Below are 23,194 nucleotides of genomic sequence, written 5' to 3' on the forward strand. Positions count from 1 at the left end.
ATAGAGTGTGGCTCGCGTAAGTGTGAACGTTTTCTTCTCCATTCTGCCACTGAATAACAATGGCACTGAGACCAACGTTACTCGCGTCGGTATGTATGTCTGTGTCGGCATCTTCATCAAAATGGTTAAGTATTGGAGGAGACTGCAAACAGCGTTGCAACTCTGAGAAAACTGCTTCTTGTTCTCCCCACCAAGCGAATGGTGCACTTTCTTATGTTAGCCGTGTGAAAGGCTCAGCGACCTTAGCAAAGCTTTCGACGAAGTGTCTGTAGTAGGCACAGTGTCCCAGGAACTGTTTGATGGCCTTTTTGTCTTTTGGTTTGGGAAAATTTTCAACTGCTGCAATCTTTTCCGGGTCTGGGTGAACGCCTTCCACACTAACGATGTGCCCGAGGAACCAAAGCTGACAAAATCCGAAGTGACACTTTTCCGGTTTGATGATCAGTGCTGCCATGCGAATGGCATCCAGTACCTTTCTCAGTCGGTGGATGTGCTACTCGAAAGTAGAAGAAAAAACCACTACATAGTCGATGTAGACGAGACACGATTGCCACTTGAGCCCGGAGAGCACGTACAGTGTCCATCATCCTCTAGACGGCAACGAGAGCATAGCACAAACCGAAAGGGAGCACTTTGAACTTGTATAGTCCGTCTGGGGTCACAAACGCCGTCTTCTCACGATCTCGTTCAGTCACCTCGGTCTGCCAATATCCATTCTTTAAGTCCAATGATGAAAAGAAGCGAGCATTGTAAACTTAACCAAGGCATCATCAATCCGCGGAAGTGGGTAAACATCACGCTGTGTGACTTGGTTCAGCTTTCTGTAGTCAACGCAAAATCGCTGAGAGTTGTCCTTTTTTTTTGACCAGCACTACCGCCCACGGACTGTTGGATGGCTGAATCACGTCATCGTTGAGCATTTCCTGCACTTAGTTCTTGATGCCTTCTCTTTATTTTGGCGGTGATGCACAGGTCTCACGTGCTCTTCGACCATGATGCGGTGCTTTGCGACGGGGGTACGTCCGACTTTCGACGAAGTGGAGAAGCACTCGGCGAACTCTCTGGTGAAGTCAGCAGTCTGTTGTTTCTGAGATGACGAGTGCTATCTGTCAATCTCTGCTGATTGGAGTACATTATCTACTGTCTTCGAAGCTTTATCAAGAGTGCAAACATCTGAGACTTGCACATAATCATGCAGCATGCTACAGATGTTCCTTTCGTGACATGCTGCAGCTCATTTCCAATGTTAGTTAATAGGACATACGCATATTCATCATGAAGGCTCACCAAGCCTCTTGCCACGCATAGTCCTTTTTCTAGTACCAGTCCGATGTTTCCGTCCGCTAATCTGTCACAGTCACGGAGAACTTCATGCCTCACAAGAACCATCACACTGGAACGTGGCAGCACGGCCACATCTCCATCCACAATGCAGAGAGGTAGAACGATTGGTTTCTCCATATAACAGATGGCGAGGGCATTCTCCAAAGAAAACAAAACCTGGGATTCTTGCAAGTCAATGACTGCATTGTTTGTTTGCAAGGAGTCCATGCCTATAATCAGCTCACGGGAGCATTGGGGAAGTGCAATAAAGCTGCCGACATACATGGATCCTCTTATTCCTATCCTTGCGGTGCATAATCCCACAGGGCTAAGTGCCCTCCAGCAGTACGTATCTCAGGTCCGGCCAATTCAGTCATCACCTTCTTCAGCTTCTTTGTGAGAGCATTACTGACAACTAATAAACACTGGTCTGCACCAGTGTTTATTAGCGCAGTGGCCTCGACATCGTCGATCATGAGTGATATCCTGGAGTTAACGTCGCTACTACTGCACTTGTCCGTCGTCCCGTAACTGCCGGGCTTACAATGGAGGGTCTTCAGTTTTCAGTATATCAGTGGCCTCACCTTCAGAGGTCGCTGGCTCTAGTTTTCTCGCCGCGGGCTAGATAAATGTGGTCTTCGAAGATTTGATGACGGACGAGGACTCGGTCACCGATGGGGCACCGGTGCTGTAGAACGTGACTCCCGTTGTTGCATGTCTTGAGGTGAATAGCATGAAGACAAAAACTCTTCTATTTTGAAGGGCAGTTCACCGTTCCGCAGGCACGGTGCATTGACAGAAAAACTACGCAGTGCCGCTCGACGATAGTGGCACGCCCTGTGAAGGTGACCTGCTTCTCTGCAGCGGTAGCAGAGGGGCCACCGGTCTACAGTGTACCATACATCGCTCTTACATGGTCTTGCTTCCAGCATGGGTAGTGGCGTACTCGGAGAAAATGTCGGAGGCATCACAGCAGTCGTAGCCATCCAGTTCACGCATCCGAGGTCTTGTCATACAATTTGCGCATACGACAAGTGAGACGGAGGCTCCGGCTGTGCGCACTGTAGTATCTGAGGTTGTGATTGAAGAATCACTTGCCGCACTCTTTCACGCACAACGTCGGCATTGCGGGATGACGTTGGGTCATTTGTATTTTCTGTAGCTCTTCCCTTACGAGAGCCATCACCATTTCAAGCAGGAGGTCAATGTTGCTCGTGAGGCTTGTCGACACCGCGCTAACAGATGAAATGCTTACGTTCCTGTTCTGCTGGCGTGCGTGCTCCTGCAGGGTCTTTTCTATCATTGTCCCCTCTGTTCTGAACTCAGCAATAGAGCGGGGTGGATTACGCATCAGGCCTGCAAAAAGCTCCTCCTTCATTCCACGCATCAGGTGCCGCAAATTCTTTTCCTCAGCCATGTTCGAATCTGCCAGGCAAAACGGTCGGGACATGTCTTCAATCTACATGGCAACGGCTCTCGTTTTTCCGTTGGTTTCACATCTCAATAGCGGCCTCTGCATTTTCTTTGCGGTCCGTGTTTGGGTATATAGCAAAGAACTCCCTTCGAAAGTTGTCCCTCGACAACAAGGACGCTTCGTGCTTCTGGAACCATGTACATGCAGAATCTTGCAGTGCCACATAGACTTAATGAAGTTTCCTGGCTTCGTCTCAACCATTCAGTCTGGGGACGTGTTCAAAAACTGTCAAGCCAGTCCTCGGAATCCTCAAAAATATTGCCGTGGAAGACCTCTGGTATTCGGGGCGAGTCCATGACAATGTGAGATGGAAATAAAGTTGCTTGAGCGGCCATTGCAGGGGCTCCGGAACCTAGGGTCTCCACTGGTCTCGAAGATTTGAAGAGGGCACCAAACTCGGGCTGCTCACCTCGTAGGCGGCGACTTGTGCAGTGGTGTATGGGAGTCAACTGAGCTGGCTCCAACCTTTGGGGTTCGGGGCTATCTTCCCTAACCTGACATAGGCTTGGAATCATATCCCGCACCTCCACCAGTTTATAATGAACAAATGCGATGCCGAAAGATAAAGCAACTATTTATTTTGGGCGAACTTGTGCCCATAAATTAAATCCATAGAGGTTGTCCTGAGCTCGCTAGTGAAAAACCTCATGAGCTTCTTTTATCCTCTCATCACGTGCTGCTCCTTTAAAAAACTGCCAGCCTTCTTTTACCAGATGCAATGCCGAAAGATAAAGCAACTATTTATTTTGGGCGAACTTGTGCCCATAAATTAAATCCATAGAGGTTGTCCTGAGCTCCCTAGTGAAAAACCTCATGAACTTCTTTTAGCGTCTCGTCACGTGCTGCTCCTTTAAAAAACTGCCAGCCTTTTTTTACCAGTTCGTGGTGTGGTGACACGTGCAGTCAGTGTTGCATGGTAAGTTTAGATTGCCGCATTTTGCTTGCCAGTTGGTGTGGCTGAATTCATAAGGGAAGGAAGCGGCACAAGACTTCAGCGGGTGTCTAACAACATGCGGCAATATGAAGAACAAGAACAACTCCCCAGTGTGTGTATCTTATGAAAAGGTTCAGCTGTATTGATGCATTGCTCTATCCTAAATATACCGGAGCCACTTAGTTTATTTATGGCATGGGCAGATATATAATATATAATTAATCAAAAAGGAGCCACTAATATGACATGTTAGATTATTCTGATTGATGCTAATGTCATGGGTTAATCACAAATGTGCTGTGATGCACACTCATGGTTATGGTGTTATTAATGTTCTCAAATTCATGACTACCCCAAGTGTTTCTAAAATTTAATATGTTCAGTGGTTCAGACTCTGAAAGCTCCAATGTCAACATGATTTGATACCAACATCATTGAAAGGAAAAAAATTGTTCTGTGCATTTTACACATTAATGCTTTAGTAAGGACTTCATGTAACTTCTTTGCATTTGGTCATGCACTTCAACTAATTGAATCACTTGCTTTAATACTGTATTGCCGTATCACGGTTCATACGATGCACGAGCCTTTCAGTGTTCTATCATGTCGCCTGCTGAAAACAGCATAACTATGCAGAACTCGAACTGGACACCACTGGAAACAACTTACAATGAGAATAAGGGCAGCTGGATCTTCGATGTGAAGTTGACCCCGTATCAGGCATCTACAGCCTCCAAGACGATGCAGCTTTCGAAACAGTTGAGGCGAAGGGGTGCAGCCATTGTCTACGATGCCAGGATCATCTACAACCTTCAGGTGAATACTCACACTCGTACCTTCCACAGAGTTCAGTTTTTTGGTGTCTCATCTGCTCTCAACACAGGCGTTGTCTAATTGCCTATGCTTTTCCTGAAAGCTGTTGTTTCACTTGTAGCCTATTGCAGTAATACAGTCGAGCCCACATATAACGGCCCCGCGTGACCGTGAAAACATGCATTGGTTCAATGGCACAGAATCGCACCTTCAACAAACATCTCCGAGCTCCGCTAATCAGTTACAGCGAACAGAGTCGGTGCTCTGCTGACTTCCCGGGAAACCACTTTTGATCACGGATCAGGCATCGGCGAGGTGCCCCTACATTCTTATTGTTAAACGCCGACCCTGCCTCCACGCTCCTCTATTTGCTGCTCTCCCCGATCGCTGTCCTTTGTCCCCCTGCTACACTGAGCACCCCGCATCACCAAACGAGGCCCGTGTTTTCACACTGCCACCGATCTTTCGAAGACTGGTCGGCCATCTACCCTGCTTTTGATCGCTGGTATTGTCTTTAGTGTCGCCGGCCTGGAGTGACCAGACCATTTGCCAGCATCGTCGGCTACTGACTGTATCTGATCGTCTGCGCCTAGTGCACGCACGTACGCTACCCCACCGACTCTGATAATTTGCAATTAATTTCCCGTTTAGGACTTGTTCTTGCTCACTTCGCACTCTGCTCAGCATGTCCTCCACACATGTGCGCAAGCGCGATAACGGCTGTTGATTTGCGCAGAACGAATCGTGAAATATCGATGTTGGTGAGGCCACAGAACACCTATATACCACGCGAACTCGCCAGCGCGAGATTCAAGTTCAAAAACTGTTTCAAGTTTTTCTACGGGTGAGTTGCACGTTTCATGGACCTTTCTAGTGTCATTGTGAGTGAGTGATTTTAAATGAAAATAAAAGTGATGCCCTAACTGTTTCTCAGGGGGAGGACAGCTCAACAGTAGCTCATGAGAGGTGGGGGTAAAGGAAGGATTGTAAGAAAAGGATTAGAACGTAAAGAGATAGAGAGGAAGGAGAGAGCGAGGCGCAGGGACACCGAACAACAGAAAATGATGGAAGTAAAGAGGAGATAGGAAAGATGGACACGATCGCAGGAGTCCGAGGACGGGGCACCACTTCGCGAGAGCTCTTGTCAGCATCAGGAGATGGCGTAGGGCGAGCCCAGGTCTGCCAGAGCTGCGCTGTCATCGGAGATCGCGGGGGCACAACCGGTCGGCACGAAATCCAGTGAGCGAGTGGCGTCGACCTTTCTAGCAAGCTACCCAACCTGCCTCCTTCCCGTGTGTGGTGGTGGTGGTAGTGGTTAGAAGAGGAAAAAGGCACATAATTTATGCAGCCCAGTAAGGAAAATGGCGCAGTGCCTGTCCATGTGTTTTGGTTTTCAAGGTCGCCCTCCCGCCGCATTCTCCCCTCTCTATCGCAACTTCTTGCCCTTCTTCTTTCGCAAATCTGATCTCCTCTCTTGATCATAACCCCTTCGCCCGTCTCTACCGCTCTGCGATGCCAGCCAGGCTGGCTCAAATTAGTTTGGTTTTCTGACTAGAAACGGGCCCAGAGCTGTTCCACGCGTTCTGGAATGCGTGTCGCGTGTGCGCGTCTTGCTCGATCTTGGTGTGCGTGTGTGGTTAGGATGGCAGATCAGAGGACTTGCACGCTTTTTCCTGCCGCTCAACAAAACGCCGAAAGTGTGACCGCTTGGCTTGAGCGTAATCCGCGTGTTAGGTGTCGCATTCCGGAGCGCTTGCTCATAGCTGTTGACCACCTGACAGCCTGGCAGCCAACTTGCCGCTTCCGGGGTCCCAGTATTTAGCTGTGGAGATGGTGAATATTTCTATGCGCGTGAAACTGTTTTCGCAAGGCCGACTCTGTCGACATCGGGCTCGATGCCGAGCCTGAAGCTTCCTAACAGCGGCAGCAATTTATGGCAACGTGTCGCCAACTCCGACCAGGGAGAGTGAGGGGGACATTTGTTGCTATGGTGCAATTACAGCCGATGATGATACCGACACTGTGAAACCGTGCACGGATTAGGGCTTTGTGAATGAAGTACATGGCGAGAGCGATTCGGAGGAATCGGATTGCGAGAACGATGATACTTTGAAGCCAGTGCCTCGTGCAGCTTATGCTACGGGCCTCAGTGAACGAGCACCCTGCCGTTTTAAATGAACTCAAGACCGCCCTTATTGCTTCTGCTCGTTTCGAAACACGTGCATCACAGACTTCTTGGGCAAAAAAGTTTGTGTTTTACTCGCAACTTTTTCAAAAGCTTATTTTGATTTGCTACGAACTTCGGGATACAGCAAATTAACGGATGTGGCATCAGGCTTAGGTTCACTATAAGCAGGCTCGGCTGTAATTATTGAAGAAGAAAAATGCCTGTCCTCTGTAAAAAGAGTGGGATTAGCCTAGCCTTTTTAACTTTTGTTGAACAGTGGGACATATACGCCTCCCTTCTTTTTTTCTCATTTGTGGTGCTGGCTCCTTAAGAGAATTTGCATTACCATACCCAAGCCACTAACATTATCTCATGAACACGTTGCAACATTACTCATGAAGTTTTATGACATTTTCTGAGCACACAAGCAGCGTCAGTGCTCTTTTTCATACTTTGTTCGCACATTTCAGTTTTTGTGTCTTTTTGTGGCCTAATTTAGACCAAAAAAGATTTCGAGTGAATTAATTTCTTTCTTGCACTACAATAACTTAGCAAAAGCTATCAGCTGTTTTTTTTGTTACATTTAAGCTAGCATAAACTGTACGAGTTAGACAGAAATCAGTGCAATTCATGTGCTCCGTGTTAGGCTTAGTAAGCCTAGTGACAGCATGGGGGCTGTTTGGTCTGTAGTGATTGCATTATTTTACAGGGAAGCTGTACAGGGTTTCGTTATGTATTGTGGTGACTCGAAAAAACTATCAGCATTGTGAACAAGTGAGCACTTGTGGGGGTTCTGAAATGAAAACAGCACTCTCGAAACACACAGAGATTCGTAGACATAGTCGGGCAGACCAAAACATTGTGTACATTTATTCAACTAATTTTACATTTATGGTATATCACTAGCCAAATCAAATACATCACTAGTGATCAACATGCTAACAACCTTATTCTCAATATGACTCTCAGATTATATTGTTACACAAGGCAAGGTAAATTAATGGGGGTTTTTAATGGGCTCTGAGTCCGCAATCACCGTATAATGATGATGATCTCCACCGCCATGGCTCATACCCACTCAGAGGGATCGCAGTGGAGACAACGTTGTCTTCATTCTCTACCCGCGCTTCCCTTGTATTTCCTGGTAGTGATACTTCTTACCATTCCTCCGGTCTCAGTCGAAGCCCACTGGGCGAGTCATTCTTGCATTCTTTGTGTAAACGGCTTCAGGCGGGCAACATACGTCACCTCTGTCTTGCATGAACGTCGGTCACTAGTGGTGACACGTGCGATTTTATAGTTGACCTCGCTGAGACGATGAAGTATCACGAAAAGACCGGCGTAGTGTGCCAGTAGCTTTTGGCTCAAGCCACGTCTGCGTATTGGGGTCCACACCCACACTAGATCACCGGGGGCATAGGTTACATGCCTGTGTTGACTGTCGTAGCGAGTTTTGGAGGACTCTTGCGCTGCCAGTGTACGTAGGCAGGCAAGTCGACGTGTCTCTTCCGCACGACACAAAGTTTCCGCAATTGTTAAATCGTCATGGACGACAAAAGGAAAGATAGTGTCCAGCGTATGTCGAGGTGAGCGAGCGTAGAGCAGGTAGAAAGGGCTGTAGCCTGTCGTTTCGTGTTTCGACGTGCTGAAAGCGTACGTGACGAATGGTAAAACTTCATCCCAGTTTTTGTGGTTGGAGGCGACGTACATTGACAACATGTTGATCAACGTTCGGTTTGTGCGCTCGGTGAAGCCGTTAGTTTGTGGATGATATGCAGTTGAGTGTCGGAACTTGGAACCACACAAATGAAGTAATGATTCGACAATATCAGCAGTAAATTGTCGTCCACGGTCACTTATTATCACGCGAGGAGGTCCGTGTCGGAGGATGACTGAATTCAACAGGAACTCCGAAACCTGGACTGCCGTGGCGGAGCATAAGGCAGCCGTCTCGCAGTACCGCGTCAGGTAGTCGGCGCATACAATTATCCACCGGTTACCTTTTCAGGAGCGTGGAAATGGTCCCATCAGATCAATGCCGACCTTTTCAAAAGGGGAATCGGGAGGCTTTACAGGTTGCAGGTGACCAACTGGACCCGAGGAGGGCCGCTTGTGGCTCTGGCACTGCGTACAGCTGGCCACGTAGTTCTCGATTGTCTTGCTCATTTTCGGCCAATAGAACCGCTCTTTCGTGCAACTAAGTGTTCGTGCGGTGCCTAGATGGCCAGAGGTGGGGTCATCATGCGTGAGACGCAGAACAGACGTTTGGAGAGACGCAGGAACAACTAGCAGAAAGCGGGCGCCCGTCGTGGACAAGTTTCTCTGGTAAAGAAGACCACTTCGGACGCAGAGTCGGCCTTTGCTTAATGAATTTCTCGCTCCAGGGAAGGGAGATTTCAAGCTTGGGTCATTACGCTGCTCAGCGGTGAAAGTCACGGCATCGGGAAAGCCAGACGACAGAGAACTTATCATGTTTCATGAGAACTTATTGCAGGTGACCAACTTATTGCATTAGCGCGGAACCTATGCCATTCTGCGATGCATCGGACGTTATCTTTGTGTCTCGCCCAGGATTGAAAATTGCAAGCACCGGCTTCTTGCTCAAACAGGCGCAGAGTTGTTCCCATTCCTTGGCGTGATTGGCATTTCATTCGAACGCGGCATCTTTTTTGACTAGCTGTCGCATTTGCAGGGTCTTCTCAGCTAGTGCTGGGACGATCTTGGAAAAATAATTCACCACGCCTAGCATGCGTTGTACGCCATGCTTGTCAGTCGGTGGTGGCATATTTCGCATAACCTTTATGGATTCAGGGCTTGGCTGTATTCCTTTTGCGGATATGATATCGCCGAGGAAACAAACTTCGAATATTCCTATGTCGCACTTTGCGGCATTGAGTGTTAGCCCCGCTTTTAGCGCTGCTTTCAAGACAGCCCGAAGCCTTTCATCGTGCTCGTCCCTCGTCGCGCCCCAAATAAGAATGTCATCGACGTACACGCGTACACCTGGTATGGACTTGAAAATCTGACTAACCGTTTTTTGAAAAACTTCCGACGCCGAGGCTATTCCGAAGGGAAGTCGCAGAAAGCGATAACACCCAAATGGAGTGGCAAACGTGCATATTTTTGAAGTCTCTTCGTGCAGTGGTATTTGATGAAACCCTGAAGTTGCATCGAAGCGAGAAAAAATGGTTGCGCCCGCAAGCTCAGCCTCAATATCTTCTCGGCGTGGCATTTCAAAATGTTCTCGCTTCAGGCATTCATTAATTTTTCTGGGGTCCATGCACACTCTCAATTTGCCATCCCTTTTCCTGGTAATTACCAAAGGACTCACCCAGTCCGTAGGCTCTTGTACCTTGGCCACGATGCCTGCCTTTTCCATGCGGTCGAGTTCCTGTTTGAGGGGGCCCTTGTAGTGCCAGGGGCACCCGTCGAGCTGGCTGGATGACAGGAACGGCGTCGTCCCGCAGCACCATCCGGTATTGCCGTTGAAGACATCCCGTGCCGCTGAACACTTCTTGCAACTGCTTGACGACTTGCTCACTTGTAGTCGTAGAAACTGCGTTCACCGAGCGTGAGAACAAGCCGAGCAGCTCACTTGCTTGTAGTCCTAACAGCACTTGACGTCCTTTCTTGACGACAAAGAAGTCGATGTCGGTTGCTTTGGCGGAGAGCGCCAGTTTTACAGTGACAATACCCAGGTGTTTGACGATTCCTCCGTCATACGTACGTAGAACAGAGTTGCTGGCCCTTAATCGCGACCTGAGCTGCAATTTTTTATACACGCTGTACGGCAGCAGATTTGCTTGGGCGCCAGTGTCGACCTTTAGGTGTAGTACGTGATGACCGACATGGGCTTGAACGATCCAGTCTTTTTGCTGCAAAATGGCATCTACAGATACTTCCAGAATCTGGAAATCTTCGTCGCTGTCCTCAACTTCAGCGACCTGCTTGGTGGTTTTGCAACGGACGGCAAAGTGATTTTCCCCCCCGCATTTTCTGCACATGCGTCCAAATGCTGGGCATTTCCAAGGACCATGCACTCGCCCACACCTCTGGCACTTAAACTCAGCGGGTTGTTCAGCGCCTCTAGGCCTCGCCTTAACTGGGTCGACTTGTCGCTCTCGGGTCCACATGTCGTTTCGGGCAGCGGAGACTTCGGCAGCTTTGCATAGCTGTTCTGCTGTCGCAAGAGTCAGCTTGTTGTCACGAAGAAGCTTTTCGCGTACTTTGTCACATTTTGTTCCGAACACAAGCTGATCCCTAATCATTGATTCCGTCATTGTGCCAAAGTTGCAGGACTGCGCCAGCTTTCTCAGGTCTCTCAGAAAGTGTTCCGTAGGCTCGCCTTCGTCTTGAACGCGTTGACGAAACATGTAGCGCTCATGCACTTCATTTAGCTGCTCGGCAAAATACTCATCGAACTTCTTGATTACTGTGGCGTAATCATTCCGGTCCTCACCTTGGTCGAAGGAGAAGTTGTTGTACACTTCGAGAGCGTCGTCGCTGGCTATGCTGAGCAGCAGTGCAAGCTTGGTGGGACCCGGCGTTGGCGCTTCCTTGGATGCCGCTGGCGCTGAAGCAGTCAAAAACAGCTCAAACTTTTGCTTGAACAGGCGCCAATTCTTGCTAATATCGCCATTCAGCCGCAGATGCTCGGGCGGTTTCAGCAAAACTTCCATACCGCTTCCGTCCAGTTCCGCCGTGGTCGTGGTAGCGTCTTTCAATGCCGAGACTCGCCCGTGGCCACTTCTGACACCATGTTTCGTACTTATCAAGAACCGATGCCAGCCGTCTCCCAGCGAAGAATCACCTTGGTTTATTGTGCGCTCGTTTTATACAGTGCAAGGCGGAGAGAAGGAAACAGATAGCGTGCGCAGTAGACTGCCTGCGCACGCGCGCAGTAGACTGCCTGCGCACGCGCGCTCGCTCAGGCGCACCTAAACACGATACAAAGAAGACCATTTCGGACGCAGAATCGGCCTTCGCTTAATGAATTTCTCGCTCCAGGGAAGAGAGATTTCAAGCTTGGGTCATTACGCTGCTCAGCGGCGAAAGTCACGGCATCGGGAAAGCCAGACCACAGAGAAGCGATAAGGTGGTCAAAGTTATCGCCTTCACAATCTGTCGATGGTAGCGGCATTCTGGAGAGGCAATCCGCATCAGCGTGTAGACGGCCTGTCTTGTATGAAATGGTGAAGACATGTTCTTGCAAACGAATGGCCCATCGTGCGAGGCGGCCGGATGGGTCACGAAGGTTGACCAGCCAACACAGGGAATGGTGATCTGTGACGATAGTGAACGAGCGACCATAGATGTATGAGCGAAACCGTTGCACGGCAAAGACTACTGCTAGGCATTCCTGTTCGGTCACTGTGTAGTTGCGTTCAGGCTTGCTTAAAGAACGACTTGCATACGCCACAACGTGTTCCTTCTTGCCAGAACGCTGAACGAGAACGGCACCGATACCGATGCCACTTGCGTCTGTGTCAATTTCCGTGGGTGACGAAGGATTGAAGTGCCGAAGTATTGGCTGCGAAGTTAACAAACACTTCAGCTTGTGAAAAGCGGCATCTCACTCGGAGGTCCACTGAAACGGGCTGTTCTTGCGTAGAAGGCTTGTCAGGGGGTGAGCAACATCCGCAAACTTGGGTACGAACCGGCGGAAATACGAGCAGAGCCCGATGAAGCTATGCAGTTGTTTCACAGATTTAGGATGCTCGAACGATTCAACGGCCGCTGTCTTTTGTGAGTCAGGTCTAATGCCATCTTTGTCGACGAGATGTCCTAACACTAATGTCTGTCGCTCGCCAAAGTGGCACTTTTTTGAATTCAATACAAGGCCAGCTTTTTCAATGCAGCTGAGCACGAGGTCTAGACGAGTGTTGTGCTCCTCAAAAGTACGCCCAAAAATTACGACATCATCAAGGTAACACATGCATATATGCCATTTTAAACCGCGCAATATTGAGTCCATAAATCTTTCGAATGTCGCAGGAGCATTACATAATCCGAATGGCATAACGTTGAACTCGTAAAGTCCGTCGGTCGTAACAAATGCCGTCTTTTCTTTGTCAGCTGCGTGCATCGGAATTTGCCAGTAACCTGATCTCAGGTCGACAGATGAAAATTAGGACGCGGAATGCAGGCAGTCTAGAGCGTCATCGATGCGCGGCAGTGGATAGACGTCTTTCTTGGTAACAGAATTCAGTCGGCGGTAGTCAACGCAAAATCTCCACGTACCATCCTTCTTCCTCACTAGAATGACGGGAGCAGCCCACAGACTTGCCGATTCCTGTATTATTCCCTTTTCCAGCATCTCTTGGACTTGCTCGTTGATGATCTTGCGCTCAGATGGTGCCACTCGGTAAGGTTTCTGCCTAATGGGATGCGCCGACTCGGTGTGGATCTGATGGCATATCCGGGATGCTGGGATTAAGGGCCTTTGGCTGTATTTAGAAAAATCGAACACTTTCGAGTGCTTAGACAGAACGTCGAGCAGTGTATGACGTTCGCTTTGGTCAAGTGACTTGCTGACTATTTGTAGCAATTGGGCATCTTCTGAACCTTCCAAGCCTAGATGTTCATTTTGGCTTGTAGCATCAACAAGCGCAACCAGCGTCGTACATGACTCGGGTCTATATACTGCAAGTTTCATGCCACCTGGCAGGATTGCAGGCTCCATGGAACTGTTCATTGTCCACACACCTGCCCATCCATCATCGACTGACACTATACAATGGGGAATGAGAATGTTCTTTTTCAGGCATGCCGAGGGAATCGGTTCGAGCGTGGCGTCAAAGGTGCCACAGTTGTTACTGGAACATGTCACGGGAACACACACAGCAGAAAATGCAGGAACGACTGTATCCACGGAGACGAAAAAGATGCATTCTTCCGGACAGAAATTTTCCAAGAGTGTCGCTGGGAAAGTACCATGTATAGAAAGATGCCCGTTTCTGCAGTCTACAGTTGCCCCACACTCACACAAAAAGTCAATACCCAAGATAACGTCATGTGTAGACCGCGGAATAATCGCAAACTCTGTGCAAAACACCTTGCCACACAGCGAGACGTCCACAGTACAATATCCCACCGGACACAACACGTCACCACTTACACCACGAAATATCACCCCACGGTTCAGGCAAAACATCACTTTTCGTCCTAGCAGGTTCTTAAAATTTACACTCATCACTGAGACTGTCGTGCCTGTATCCGCAAGTGCCATAGTAGCCACTCCATCAACAACTACACGAACTTTGTTCTTCAACATAAACGCTGACGGGGATATATCTGTATATAGCACCTGTGATCTTGCGGCTTCACCCCCACTGGCCGCACCGACTAGTTTTCCGACGGCAGTGTACGTGCGCGTCGCCGTGGCGACGGCGATCGTGGAGCACGGGGAGCTGGTGGTGGCGTCAAACTTCGATCAGAGGCCGGCGAGGGGTAGCGTGACCTGGTAGGTGCACGTGGTTTCCGTGACGTGGAGTGCAGATGGTCGACATGTTAATGATACATGTGCCAAGACTGTATAATTGGCAACTATATAATTAGGAACAAGGTAATGTGAAGGTGGCGTCGCTGATGCTCAACTTACCGCGAGAGACCCATGAGACAAGACTTGTGGTCGCCGCATCCTGCAGGACCCTATCAGGAGACGACCATCTATGCGAGTTGCCACACGCCAAAGAGTGCCTCGAATCTTTCTCATGCGGCCGCTTAGCCTCGCTGCAGTGCTGCACTGCTACTGTGATAACCATGATTATGATCATGGTTAGCTTGCACGAGCACAGTGCCACCTCTCGCTCAGTCGTTGCAATGTTAAACCTAAATGCGACCTATTCACGAGATACGTGTGCACCACAAGGTGCTAGCACTCTCACACACTCTCTTTGTCCTCTTCATCATCTGCATCACTCCCAGAGGACATGAGCCGATTTGCTTCGCTTGGAATGCAATAACTGATGAAGGGAGGAAAGGATAAGAGAAGAAAAAGTAAAAGGCAAGACAGTGGGAGGTAGAAAGAAAAAACTAAAGATATAGAAAGACAGAGAGAGCTGGAAAAATGGACAGGGAGAAAAAAAGAGCGGGCATACAGTATAGCATTGCAAAAGGTGCAAGATCAGGGAGAGGAAAACGAGAAGCCTCACTGATCTCTGTATTTTTACTACCACTCATGCATAGCGGCAACTTTTTTTATGTATATAAAAAAGAGGAGAGGCAACTCACTGCTGAGACAGCATTTGAGCTACTCTGGAGCTTACCAGAGAAGTCAACCAATATTGATGGTGCCTTGAATAGTGTTAAGAATCAACATTGGCTTTCCGCAAGCATTCACCACCTGAACTTCACTGGCACACTCAAGCAGCAAAAATGAAGAGCATATGAAGTACATGCGCAATGTGTATAACATTCCACTAAGCGCGAATAGCTCCACATCATTTCATAAAAAAATGTAAATTGTCTCAAGTGGACTGGCACACTTGATGAAAGTGGTCCAAGTGAGATATATGAGCCCCACTTTTTTCTTCATAATAAAACACTTTTTGACATTCAGATTGGCTTTTCGTGGAAACTATAAGTAATCAACAATCCACACAAAGTTTTTTTAGCGTGATAACATTTTTTCTCTCATTTTGTCCTGCTAAGAGTTAATATTAGTTAGGTGGTAGCAGCAGTGAGAGCAGCAAGTAATAATCACATAATCTCACAAATAATGTATTTATTTTAAGTTATCTATGTATTCTCTATGCTCTGGATTGTCAGGGCATTCCAAATGATAACAATGCAGAAAGAAAGTTAACAAATAAAATGTGTGGTGATGTTTGATATTAGCTATAAGTTATGAATATAAAACCCAATACAAACTAAAACAGACAAAAATAAAACAAAAGTAACGAAAACGAAAATGCACAGAAATAATTTCAGACTGTTGTACAGCCTGCTAATGACAAAACATAAACATAAAAGAAATATTGCAAGAGGGGTGGAAAAAAAGAAAAAAGTAATAATGCAAGAAAACCCGGTACATGTAAAAAAACAAAGGGGTGATGACCAAATAAATTAGAATATTAGGTAAGATTAACATAATGAAGAATACACAAATAAAGAACATTTTTGGCTACTATACACAATCTGATTTTTTAAAAACTCTGTTGCATTTAGGAATGAAATATAAAATATTCTGACTGGGAAAAAATTTTTTAATTCAGCCTCTCATTTTTGCAGAAATATATATACAGTCGAGCCCGCTTATAACGAACCTGAGCGTGACGCGGCATTCATTCGCTGTATCCCGAAGTTCGTAGTAAATGAAACACAGTTTTTAAAAAAAGTTGCGAGTGAAAACATAAACTTTTTTTGCCCCGAAAAGTTCGTGATGCACGTGTTTTGAAGAGCAAAAGCGATAAGGGCGGTTTCGAGTTCATTTAAAACGGCAGGGTGCTCGTTCACGAGGCCCTTGGCATAAGCTGCATGAGGCACTGGCTCCAAAGTTTCGTCATTCTTGCGATCCGATTCCTCCAAATCGCTCTCGACACGTACTTCATTCACAATGCTCCAATCCGTGCACGATTCCGCAGTGTCGGCATTATCATTGACCGTAATTAAACCATCGCAACAGATGTCCCACCTGCTCTCCCAGGTTTTCCTCAAATCGCCGCCACAGTTCGGAAGCTTCAGGCTCGGCATCGGGCCCGACATCAACGAAATTGGACTCGCGAAAACAGTTTCCTGTGCATGTAGTTGCCACCGCCACGCATGAAACATTCACCATCTCCTCAGCTGAATACCGGCACACCCGAAGCGGCAAGCTAGCTGCCAGGTGGTCAACAGCTATGAGCAAGCGCTCCGGAACGCGACACCTAACGCGCGGATTGCGCTCAAGCCAAGCAGTCACACTTTCGACGCTTTGTTGAGCGGCAGGAAAAAGCGTGCAAGTCCTCTGATCTGCCATCCTGACCACACACGCACATCAAAATCGAGCAAGACGCGCACAAGCGAATCACAAGCCAGAACACGCGGAACAGCTCTGGGCCCGTTTCTAGTCAGAAAACGAAACTAATTCGAGCCAGCGTGGCGGGCGTCGTGGAGTAGAGGAGACGGGCGAAGGGGCTGTGATCAAGAGAAGAGAGCAGACTTGCGAGAGAAGGGCAAGGAGTTGCAATAAGTGAGGGGAGGATGTGGCGGGAGGGCGACCTTGAAAACCAAAACAGAAAGGAAGGAGGCAGTTTGGGTAGCTTGCTTGATAGGTCCGTGAAACTCGCACGTAGAAAAAATTAGAAAGACTGCCTGCGTGCCCTGAAGTCAAAGCATGGCTGCCTGGATCAGTGCGCGCGAGTGTCCGAAGAATCGGTGGCCGTGGTCAAAAAATATTTTTGTTGCGCCGGCGGGTTTGCATGGCCTCACGAACTTCGATATTTCGCGATTCGTTCCATGAAATTAACAGCCATTTTCTCGCTTCTGCACGCGCGCGGAAGGCATGCCGAGCTGAGTGTGAAGTGAGGGAGAACAAGTCCTAAACACGAAATGAATCACAAATTATTAGAGTCGGTGGGGTAGCGTACGTGAGTGCACTAGATGCAGACAATCGGATACAGTCAGTGGCCGACGATGTTGGCAAATAAATGGTCTGGTCACTCCAGGCGGGCGATGCCAACGACAGTACCAGTGATTAAAATTAGGGTAGACGGCCGACCGGTCTTCGAAAGATCGGTGGCTGTGTGAAAATGCGGGCCTCGTCTGGTGATGCGGGGCGCTCAGAGTAGCGAGGGGACAAAGGATATATTAATGCATAACAAATGGAGGAAGGAAACAACTTTCCTTTCTCCATGGGTTGGGCAGAGCAGCAACTAGAGGGTCACGGAGGCAGGGTCGGCGTTTAACAATAAGAATGTATGGGCACCTTGCCGATCCTTGATCCGTGGTCGAAATTGGTTTCCTGGGAAGTTTGCAGACCGCTGACTCTGTTCACTGTAACCGATCAGCGGTGCTCGGAGACGTTCGTTGTAAGTGCGATCTTGTACCATTGAACCAATGTATATTTTCATGGTCATGCGGATATTGTTCATTTTAAGTGAAAGTTTGTTTTAAGTGGGGCCGTTATATGTGGGCTCGACTGTATTAAAGAAAAAGTGCAGAATCAAGTTTACCCTTCTGTAATTCAGTTAATAGGAGTATGTGATTACTGTAAACCACGCCTGCTAGAAGATGTAATGCAGGAGATAGTTATTCACTGATCTAAAATTTCATGGCACTGGCGAGTAGAAGTTTTTGTCAAACTCTGTCAACATTTTTGTAACTGCTCTACCAGATCTCATGTGAGTTGCAGACTGACACTTAACCTAAATACAGTTTGCACTACTACAATATTTGTGTTTCTGTATGCATGGAAAGAAAAAAAATGGAATGGATGTCACGTGAGAATTCAACCATAAAAAATAAAACAGGAGCATGATGTGATATGTGACCAATGCATGGAGAATGAGGCCTCAGAGGCTTGCGGATGGTAGGCCCGCTTCCTCCTATTTTTTTTCCTCTTTGCCTGTATCGGCTAAGTTATACTTCAGCATTTTCAGAACACCTCATCACACCTGTTGAGGCTAGCTCTATCACTTTAGCAATGCTGAGCTGTGAAACAAGTGGGCGCCTGTCACTTAGCTAAAGGTGCTTCGCTTTAGTGTAGAAAAAGTGATGATGCATAGTTATCGAAAGACATGAGGTCATTCGTTAACGAACAAGATGGACACACTATGTTTACAGCCCACAAGGGCGGAGAGCAAGTAAGAAGCACGGAACACATCAAAGAGTAAAAAACTCACGTAAAACCCTGAGAAATAAAGTTGCAAGAGTTTCACCAAATCATGTAAAAAGTCACAGACGCCGTAGACTCACATTTAGGAGGCAATGACATTGCAGAGGTGACTAAATGCGATGGCACATGCTGGAAGCGGTGGAGGACAATGGCCGGACGCCCTTTCGGCATTCACCAGCCAAAGCTCTGACTCTATTGTGAAGATGCAGTCGGGCTCAGATCATGTGTCTTTGCATCGATCTTAAGATGCCTCATATCGCGAAGAAGCCTGATGCTTGAGGTGGTGCCAGGTGGGAGCCTACTGCAGCAAGCATCAGCCAGGTATGTGGCTGGCCACTACTCACGTATCCTAGACAGTCTTCTCTCGGCCGTGTCTGCCCTGCGACTCCCTTTGACTTTCCAGTCTCCTCTTCTGAACAACTGTGGAGTGTGCTCATGGTGGCGTCTTTCTTGTGCCACTTGTAGCACATGCAGAATTTTATCTTCGTCGTTGTCCTCTAAATACATCCCGTCACATTCCGCTTGCGCACATCATCACAATGCCCTACACTGTAGCCAATTGCTGCAGCACCAACGACATGCGCTACAATGCAAACCTCAGGAACATGCATACAGAGCTGCTGCGGTGGACGTATGCCATGAATATGAGCTCTTGCTCCCATACAAGTAATGCTGGAATAGTTTGCCGCAACATGGTGCGTACAGGATAAAATGGGATTGTGGCCATGCAGGTGCTGGCTGTGCATCCAAGGTGCCATACTCACCAGTTACGTCTTGTAGTCAGACATCAGTTTTTGGCCATCGTCACACAGGGAGCCCAACGCACGCAGGTGGCCTTCTTATGTTTCAGTACATCCTCACTTGAAGCATCATGCCTTACTTTGTTCTTGTAATTTTTTACTGGTTCTGTAAAAAAAATGTGGGGCATTGAGTGAAAATCTTGTTATGTTTGAGTATGTTCTCACTTGAAGCAGCATGCCTTACTTTATTCTTGTAATTCTTGACTGGTTTCATAAAAAAAAGAATGTGGGACATTGAGTGAAAAGATTCTTTCCTACAGTCAGTGAAGTTTATATTGCTCTTGCGACTGCAAAAATTTTCATTTCTTATTTATACGTGATTTGTTTGTAATTAGCACACCATTTAGATGAACGGGCGGGAATTTCGAAATGCTGCCAGTAAAATTTGCTGGACACGCTCACAAGGATGAGCTCTGCTAAATGCTAACATAAATGGTTCTGCTCTCTGACACAGGACTTGGACCCACAGGGCCAAGAAGTGAGTGTGTTCCGGGCAGTGGTTGTGCCCCACCATTCGGAGAAGGCAGTTCGAGCTCTGGTGAATGAGGCTGCAATCAAGGAGCTGCTCGACTCTGCGAGTCGTGCCACAGCAGAGTACATGCGCACTGTTGCTGCTGCCCTGTGCAATCCGAGACACCCTGTCAACGTGATTATCTACCCGCTAACTGGAGCTCCCTTGACAGAAACACTTGACAAGGGAAGAGAGAAGGTATCTCAGCTATGCGCTTATGTTTCGGGATCTGTCAGTGTCGAAGTCAGAGGCAAGCTGTGTTATTCTGCACTTAAGCACAATATTTCACATTGTGAACACATCCACACATAAACGAGACACAAAAATACCTGTTTATATGTGTTTAATACAGCCATATAATATAACTGTCCAACTATAGGCTTGATTTTTTTTGTAAACACATTACTTTAAGATGGGCTTTTCGTAAGTTCTCTTTCGCAAGCAAATCTGGGATAGCCATGCACCATCATGAGGGCACGACTTGAGAAAAAATCAAGGGTGCAAATGTGTTTGCCGTGGGTGTGATCTACTGAAATCTCATTGGCTGTTCTGTTGAATGTGCTTTTGTTGTCAACATATTTGCACAGCGCAAGACTACGAGTAGTTATGACGTAACTACAGAAGAAGAGACAAGGACAGAAAGAGCACTGACTTCAACTGAAGTTTTATTAGCGAAACGCTGGAAACATATACTCGTGACAGAACATCACCGTGCAATCGTGCAAACTATTGCATCACAGCAAGATAATCATCATCTCATTATTTGGTTACAACGCCACAGCTCAACACAAGTTCACAATCTATTGTGTCAAAGCCAGAAACTCGATTTCTTTTTTAGTCAGAGCAAGTGGAGGTATGCTGATACATCGATCACCCAGCAATTGCATTTCATTGACCTCCATAATCTCTCGTGTTATCTGGTGATGGTGTTTGGCTACAACAGTGCACTTTTCAAGTTCCGGTCTGCAACCACATTCTCCACAATGGATGCCCAAATGACCTTGCACAGCTGAGTGTACTTTGTAATGATGCTCCTTTAAACGTTCATTCAGGCACCGGCCCGTTTGCCCAACATATCATCATCATCATCAGCCTGACTACGTCCACTGCAGGACAAAGGCCTCTCCCATGTTCCGCCAGTTAACCCGGTCCTGTACTTGCTGCTGCCAATTTATACCCGCAAACTTCTTAATCTCATCTGCCCACCTAACCTTCTGTCTCCCCCTAACTCGCTTGCATTCTCTTGGAATTCAGTCAGTTACCCTTAACGACCAGCGGTTGTCCTGTCTACGCGATACATGCCCGGCCCATGTCCATTTTTTCTTCTTGATTTCAGCTATGATATCTTTAACCCCCCGTTTGTTCCCTAATCCACTCTGCTCTCTTCTTGTCTCTTAAGGCTACACCTATCATTTTTGGCAATCTACCTGTCATAATTTGAGAGTGCTTGCCAAATGTGCTCCACCACATTCTTATTCTTTAGTTACTTCAATCTCGTGGTTCAGCTTCGCAGTTATTACCTGCCCTAGGTAGACATAGTCTTTTACAACTTGAAGTGCACTATTACCTATCTCGAAGCACTACTCTTTTCCGAGGTTGTTGTACATTACTTTCGTTTTCTGCAGATTCATTTTAAGACCCATCTTTCTGCTCTCCTTGTCTAACTCCGTAATCATGAGTTGCAATTCATCCCCTGAGTTACTCAGCAATGCAATGACATCAGCGAAGCGCAGGTTACTAAGGTACTCTCCATTAACTCTTATCCCTAACTGTTCCCATTCTAGGCTTCTGAAAACCTTCTGTAAGCACGCGGTAAATAGCATTGGGGAGATTGTGTCCCCCTGCCTTACACCCTTCTTGATTGGTATTCTGTTGATTTCTTTGTGAAGCACTATGGTAGCAGTTGATCCCCTGTAGATTTCTTCCAGAATGTTTATATATACTTCATCCACGCCCTGACTCCGCAGTGTCTGCATGACGGCTGATATTTCTACTGAATCAAACGCCTTCTCGTAATCTATGAAGGCTATGTGTAGTGGTTGGTTATATTCTGAGCATTTATCTATTACCTGATTGTATGATTGTATGATTGATAGTATGAATGTGGTCGATTGTTGAGTAGCCTGTTCGAAATGCTGCTTGTTCCTTTGGTTGATTGAATTCTAATGTTTTCTTTACTCTGTTAGCAATGACCTTTGTAAATAGCTTGTACACTACAGAGAGCAAGCTAATCGGCCTGTAATTCTTCAAGTCCTTGTCATCTCCTTTCTTATGTATTAAGATGATGTTAGCGTTCTTCCAAGACTCTGGTACTCTTTCCGTCAGGAAACACCTCGTAAACAGGGTGGCTAGTTTTTTTAACACAATCTGTCCTCCATCTTTCAGCAGATCTGATGTTACTTGATCCTCACCAGCAGCTTTGCCTCTTTGCATGCTCTCCAAAGCTTTTCTGACTTCTTCTATCATTACTGGTGGGGTGTCATCTGGGTTACTGCTAGTTCTTATAGTATTAAAGTCGTGGTTGTCTCGGCTACTGTACAGATCTCTGTAAAACTCCGCTATTTTAACTAACTAGCTTCTCCGCTATTTTAACTATCCTATCCATATTGGTAGTTATTTTACTTTCTCTATCCCTTAGTGCATACATACGATTTTTGCCTATCCCAAGTTTCCTCTTCACTGCTTTGACGCTTCCTCTGTTTTTCAGAGCGTGTTCAATTCTCTCCATGTTATACCTTCTTACATCGGATACCTTACGCCTATTAATCAACTTCGAAAGCTCTGCCAGTTCTATTTTGTCTGTTGTACTTGTGACTTTCATGATTGGATGCTTTCACTGCACACTCCGTAATAATACTCGTCAGATTATCATTCATTGTATCTATGTGAAGGCTAGTTTCCTCACTAAGAGCCGGGTACCTGTTTTGAAGCGAGACTCTGAATTCCTGTACTTTCCATCTCAGTGCTAGCTCATTGATTGGCTTCTTGTGTATCAGTTTTTGTCGTTCCTTTCTCAAGTCTAGGCAATTTCGAGACCGTACCATTCTATGGTCACTGCATCGTACCTTGCCAACCACTTCCACATCCTGCACGATGCCTGAGTGTGCACTCATTATAAGGTCTATTTCTTTCTTATTTTCGCCATTAGGGCTCCTCCATGTCCACTTGCGGTTTCCTCGTTTTCGGTAGAAGGTATTCAAAATCCGTAAATTATTGCATTCTGCAAATTCTACTAGTAGCTCTCCTCTGGCGTTTTTAGTACCGATGCCATAATCTCCTACTACCTGGTCTCCAGCCTGCTTCTTCCCTACCTTTGCATTAAAGTTTCCCATCAGTATTGTATACTGTGTTTTTACC

General features: G+C 47.0%; 2 protein-coding genes across 9 annotated transcripts in view; one reads left to right on the top strand and one right to left on the bottom strand.

Annotated features, from left to right (window-relative positions):
- Window positions 1-23,194, top strand: part of LOC119181451 (uncharacterized) — a 607,968-nt gene that overhangs the window by 378,809 nt on the left and 205,965 nt on the right. For all 4 annotated transcript variants that reach the window (XR_012888604.1, XR_012888603.1, XR_012888605.1 and 1 more), the window contains exons 28-29: window positions 4,368-4,547; window positions 19,781-20,035. Coding sequence is in view for 1 of the 4 variants with exons in the window: in XM_037432704.2 (XP_037288601.2) it covers window positions 4,368-4,547; window positions 19,781-20,035 (435 nt within the window). In the remaining 3 variants the exon portion in view is untranslated. The remainder of the gene's footprint in view (window positions 1-4,367; window positions 4,548-19,780; window positions 20,036-23,194) is intronic.
- LOC119181455 (uncharacterized) overlaps window positions 1-23,194 on the bottom strand; it is an 88,966-nt gene that overhangs the window by 44,530 nt on the left and 21,242 nt on the right. For all 5 annotated transcript variants that reach the window (XR_005111216.2, XR_012888609.1, XR_012888611.1 and 2 more), the window contains one exon: window positions 19,291-19,432. Coding sequence is in view for 1 of the 5 variants with exons in the window: in XM_075882789.1 (XP_075738904.1) it covers window positions 19,314-19,432 (119 nt within the window). In the remaining 4 variants the exon portion in view is untranslated. The remainder of the gene's footprint in view (window positions 1-19,290; window positions 19,433-23,194) is intronic.

The sequence above is a fragment of the Rhipicephalus microplus genome, unplaced genomic scaffold, assembly GCF_043290135.1.
Source record: "Rhipicephalus microplus isolate Deutch F79 unplaced genomic scaffold, USDA_Rmic scaffold_14, whole genome shotgun sequence".
In the NCBI taxonomy this organism is placed as follows: domain Eukaryota; kingdom Metazoa; phylum Arthropoda; class Arachnida; order Ixodida; family Ixodidae; genus Rhipicephalus; species Rhipicephalus microplus.